Genomic DNA, 5,280 nt, shown 5'->3' with positions numbered 1-5,280 from the left:
ACTCACTTTGTAGACCAGGCTGGCCTCGAACTCAGAAATCCGCCTGCCTCTGCCTCCCGAGTGCTGGGATTAAAGGCGTGCGCCACCACGCCCGGCTGCAGCCAGTGTTCTTAACCACTGAGCCTTCTGTCCAGGCCCAGTCTTTCTTGATATTTTTGCTGGAGAACTAGTACTCCACACTAGCTGGTCTCTGAACTCCGATGGGGGCAAGGGTTGGAATCGTACATTTTTTTTAATAACACAAAAGGGTAGACTGAGTTACCCGGCCAGCTTCTTTTCACCTGCAGTGATTGGCACAGGATTGAGACTCCTGGAGTACTCGATCGCAAAGATTGATAAAAGTCATACTTGGATGGTCACATGATCTAGAGGAGGCCACGGGTCTCAAGCTATTGGGGACACTGCCTTCTATTCTGACTGAGGCCTCTTCGTATGTGTGTGTGTGTGTGTGTGTGTGTGTGTGTGTGTGTGTGTGTGTGTTTTAAATAAGGTCTAACTGTGCAACTCAGACTGACCTCAACTCGAGGCAATCCTCCAGCCTCAGCCTCCTCGGTATTGGGATTAAAGGCGTACGCTACCATTCTCTGGGTGCAAGGATGCATGAGGTGGGCATCTTTCTCGGGTCCTCCTATCCTTGGTAGATTTGGAGCGAGGCTAATCCTTAGGAATGAGGAGACCTAGCAACAGCCACGAACGCAACCCAGAAGGCGCAGGCGCACACCAACACACCGCAGAGGCCCAAGAAATCCACGGTCGGCGGCGGAGTCCGTCAGTGTACCATCGGCCCAGCCTGGAAAGTGCCGCTCTCTCTCGCCGCTGGTCGTCTCGCCTGCTCCGTCCCATCGTGCTTTGCGGCTCAGGGGCAAGATGGCTGCTGAGAAGCAGATCCCGGGTGGTGGTAGTGGTGGCGGTGGAAGCGGCAGCGGCGGCGGCGGCGGAGGGAGCAGTGGCGGACGCAGTGCCGGAGGAGACGAGAATAAAGAAAACGAACGCCCTTCAGCGGGATCGAAGGCAAACAAAGAGTTCGGGGACAGCCTGAGTTTGGAGAGTATCCTCGAGCGGTGGCCTAACTCGCAATGACTACGTGTCGCTCGGAGGGCTGGGGGCGGGCGAGGCGGCCGGGGCCGGCACCGGGCTGCGGAGCCGAGGCGCGCCGCTGCCTCCTGCCCTTCACTTTGGGCATTCCCGCGTGCATGGTTTGCCTCTCGTCCTGGCTTTCCGGAGCTTGTTTTTGCAAGGGATATAGAGATGGTGGGCAGGGTCCCCTCTGTGCCCCTCAGATGTCCAGTTGGAGGGATGAGCCGGGGTTGACACCCTGCCCACCCCACAGAGCTCCTGGTCGGTACCTTGAGCCACCGGACTGTGGAGGGGAAACTGCAGCCTTGACATTTCAGCGTGGAGCTGTTGTCGGACAGCTGTTGTACCCTGGGTCATAAAACAGCGAGATGCTTTGAAAATGGAGGGAGGGTGCTCTCCGGGAAAGCTGCTGCTTACCTGTTTTGAATAGTGGTTACTTTAGTTTGTTAATATCATGTGTATCGTTTTTTGTTTTTTCAAAAGTAGGTCTGTAAGGCATTTTATCTTGTTGGACTCTTCTCGAAGAACTGTAGGAGTTACTTTTTTTTTGAGTGTCCAAGTCCGCATGGGTATGGGTGTAGGTGTAAGTGCTTGGTGCTGTGTGTGCAGGTCACAGGTCAACATCTTCCTAATTCTCTACCTTTGAGACTGGGTCTCCCTCCACAAGTGCAGCTCACTACTTGGGATAGACTGTATGGCCAGTGGGCTCCAGGGATCTTTCTGTCTCTTGCCATCCCAGCTGTGGGATTATGTGTGCAAACAACAGTATGACCTTTTTACGTGGGTTCTGGGGAGATCCCACCATGACCTCATGCTTGCTAACAGCAAGTCCTTTATCAGCTGAGCAGTCTCCCCAATCCTCAGGAGACATTTTCTGGTTTGTATTAGTTTATATATCATTTGTGTGGTTCTAATAGCATGTGGCCTTTTTTTTTTTTTATGTGTTACTTTAAATACTTTTAAATGTTGTTTTATCTTATTTTATGTGTGTGTTTGCCTGCATGTTTGTGTATCACATGTGTGCTGCTACATGTGTGCCTGGTGCCCACAAAGGCCTGAAGAACATATGGATCTCCAGGAACTGGAGTTACAGATGTTAAGTTCCTCCACGAGGGTGCTGGGAGCCGACCTGGATTCCTCCAGAAGAGCAGGAAGTGCTGTTAACCACTGAGCCGTCTCTCCAGCTGGTTTGTTGGTTTCTGAGTCAGAGTTTGGCTGTGTAGCCCAGTCCGGTCTTGAGCTGCTTCTCATCCCCCCGCCCCTCCTGTCCCCCCGTCCCCCCTCCCCCCCCCCCCCCCGTCCCTGTCCCCTCTGATGCTGAGATAATAGGCATATACTATTGTTGGAGTCCCTTGTGGCTTTTTGAGATGCATACCAAATGGAGGTGATTTAGAGGAATTTCTGAAATAAAACATGCACTTGTGTGTGTGTGTGTGTGTGTAAATTCTCATGGATTCGTACTTTGCTTTTTGCTCTGGTATTATTGTTCTTACTACATGTTAGAATGCCCAGGAGAAAGAAAAACTTGGATTTTTTTTTTTTTAATGGAAATTGGCGTATCTTGGTTGACACATGCTGATCATAGATTTTGAGCATTACAAGATGTTGTAAATTTGGCAAGCAGTGTAGTTAGAACCTGCCATTTATAACTGGAGTCTCCTTGCATGTGAGATCCAGGTGGGCACCTCCGAGGCAGCATTCAGAACAATCTGCTGGGTTTGAGACTCCCTACCAGCACTGCCCTCTGGTTCTGTCTGAAAATAGTAACAATTGGGACAGTTCACAGAGTATAAACTTAGCCTTGTCCTTTGATAAAGTAACTATTGGACAGTTACAAAAGGATCGGAGGCTACCACCCCTGGGCTCCCACAGTTCAGTGTGCGGTTGGGGCACTGCCTGACCTGCTGTCTTCTCACCCCGGAAGCTTTTCCTTGACCTAGGCTCTAGTTCTGCAGATCATTAAGGAGTCGCAGCAGCAGCATGGCTTACGGCACGGAGACTTCCAGCGGTACAGGTCAGTGTCCTGCACACCGTGCGTGGCAGTAATTGTGGCATTTTCTAACGTAGCTGCCTTTGTTAATCTCCTGCTCACTCTGCTATCTGGGTAAATGTACCTAGATGGTTCAGCATTATACTGCATCTTCAAAAGGAATGCATTCTAAGTTTAACATTTTATGAGGGCTGGAGAGATGGCTCAGTGTGAAAAGCACCAGAGGACCGGGCAGTGGTGGCGCACGCCTTTAATCTCAGTACTTGGGAGGCAGAGGCAGGCGGATTTCTGAGTTCAGGGTCAGCCAGGGCTGCACTGAGAAACCCTGTCCTGAAAAAAACAAAAAAACAAAAAACAAAAAGCAAGCAAGCACCATCCAGGTGGCTCACAACCATGTGTGGAATTCCAGTCTCGGAGAGTTGAAAGCTCTCATCTGGCCCCTACCTGCACTTCATGCATGTAGTGTAGAGACATACATTCAGTCAAACACTCACGCACATAAAGGATAAAAATAATTTCTTCATGGTTTGAGTGCTTGCTGAGGTGTTTTTGTCTTTGATTAAGGAGCTTGGGATACTCTCCCTGTAAAGTCACTCTCCTCTAAGTGTTTTATAAGAAGGAACTCTGAAATCCTGTGAATGTGCATTCTTGTTAGGCTCATAGTATATTCATGTATATTGTGTAGTGTCCAGTTGATTTTATGACATCAGCTAATATTATTTTGATGCTTAAATTGACTCAGGCTTGGTCTGCAGAAACCTTTTCAGGTGGCCTCTTTGACACAACTGACCCGGGTCTCCCCTTACTTAGCCAGGTATCCTGCAGTCACTTTTTGCATATACTAGAATGGGAATGTGCCCTTTTCAAATGCAACTTTATTTTTCTGGGGATAGAGCCCAGGTCATTGGGTGTTGGAAGAACTTTACTGCTGAGCTACACCTCACCTCTGGGTGCAGCTGTTTAGATCCGGCCTCTGGGTTAGGTGTTCTGAACTCGCATCTGTGCTGTCCATGTTGGCCTCCAGCTTGCTCTCATTGACTGCCAAGTGCTCGGTTTACTGGTGGGTGCCTGGCTCATGTTTCATTGTTTGGCTTTTTGAGAGAGTCTTACTATGTAATTCTGGCTGGCTTCCGAATTGTATGTAGCCCAGGCTAGCCTTAAGTTAGGATCTGTTTAAGTTGGCCTACCACGTGGTAGTTGCACAGGTGTGGCTCTCCACGCCTGCAAGTCTCAGGCTGTTAGTTTATGGTCCTGGGGGTTGTGCCCAGAACCTTAGGCACTTGGGTAAGTGCTCTGCTGTGTATCCCTAGATCTTGCTTTTCTTTGAGTCTGACTTGGGCTGGCTTGACAGATCAGGGACTCACAGCCACCTGTAGCTCCAGTTGCAGGGAGTCTGCTGCTCTCTTCTGGGCAGGTGCCGTGGAGTATAGAAGAGGGTGTTGGGTCCCCTGGAGCTAGAGTTCCTGCTAGAGGTGGTGATGGGCTGCCTGATGAGCTGCTGGGAACTGAACACAGGCCTTTGGGAGCCAGAGCTCCATCTTAACCCCAGAGCCATCTCTCCACTCGCTTCTTTTTCAGTGTCTTCATATGTTTTGTGTTCACATGTGTTTGTATATGGGTACATGCTTGCCGAGGCACACTTGTGGACATTGAGGGGGCAGCTGAGGAAGTTGGTTCTCTCCTTCCACCATGTGAGTCCCAAAGATGGACTCGGTGCCGTCTCCCTGGCCCCAATTTGGGCCTCACTGATGACGTCCTAGGAAGAGTCAGGAAGGTTAGAGGCCGAGTGGAGTGGAGCGGAGAACAAGGAGCTGAGGAGGTGCTGCTCTGCAGTTCCAGGGACAGCGGGACCTGTGGAATGCCCTGTGTGGAGCTGCTCCCTTCCTGCAGAGAATTCATAACTCACTCTCCCTTGTTCAGGGCTGCGCTTGTTTATCGTCTATAGTCACAGGACTTGCGCATCCCAGTTGTTTAATAAGGCTCTGCTCGATGACAGTTGGGAACAGCTCTACCCCACGGCTTTCTTACACAACAGATTTTCATGGAAGTGCGCTCGCTAGGCTGACAGGTGCTAGTAACCATATGCTGATTATCACTGTCCTTATGTTGGAGACTTGTCTGGCACCGCAACTGCTGCCACTCCACAGCTGTGCTCTCCTGCAGGCCACACTCCACAGAGACTGTCTCTCCTCATGCAGGCCACACTCCACAGA

The 5,280-nt window shown here is 50.4% G+C and overlaps 1 protein-coding gene across 1 annotated transcript in view; it reads left to right on the top strand.

The window, feature by feature from the left end:
- The first annotated feature begins 762 nt into the window (after positions 1 to 762).
- Positions 763 to 5,280, top strand: part of Srp68 (signal recognition particle 68) — a 30,645-nt gene continuing 26,127 nt past the window's right edge. The window contains exons 1-2 of the mRNA XM_021177067.1: positions 763 to 1,048; positions 3,025 to 3,091. Coding sequence (XP_021032726.1) covers positions 868 to 1,048; positions 3,025 to 3,091 — 248 coding nt within the window. The 5' untranslated portion in view covers positions 763 to 867. The remainder of the gene's footprint in view (positions 1,049 to 3,024; positions 3,092 to 5,280) is intronic.

This window comes from Mus caroli, chromosome 11 (assembly GCF_900094665.2).
Source record: "Mus caroli chromosome 11, CAROLI_EIJ_v1.1, whole genome shotgun sequence".
Classification (NCBI taxonomy): domain Eukaryota; kingdom Metazoa; phylum Chordata; class Mammalia; order Rodentia; family Muridae; genus Mus; species Mus caroli.
The sequence above is the reverse complement of the archived record's forward strand: the minus strand, read 5'-3'. Positions and strand labels throughout refer to the sequence as shown.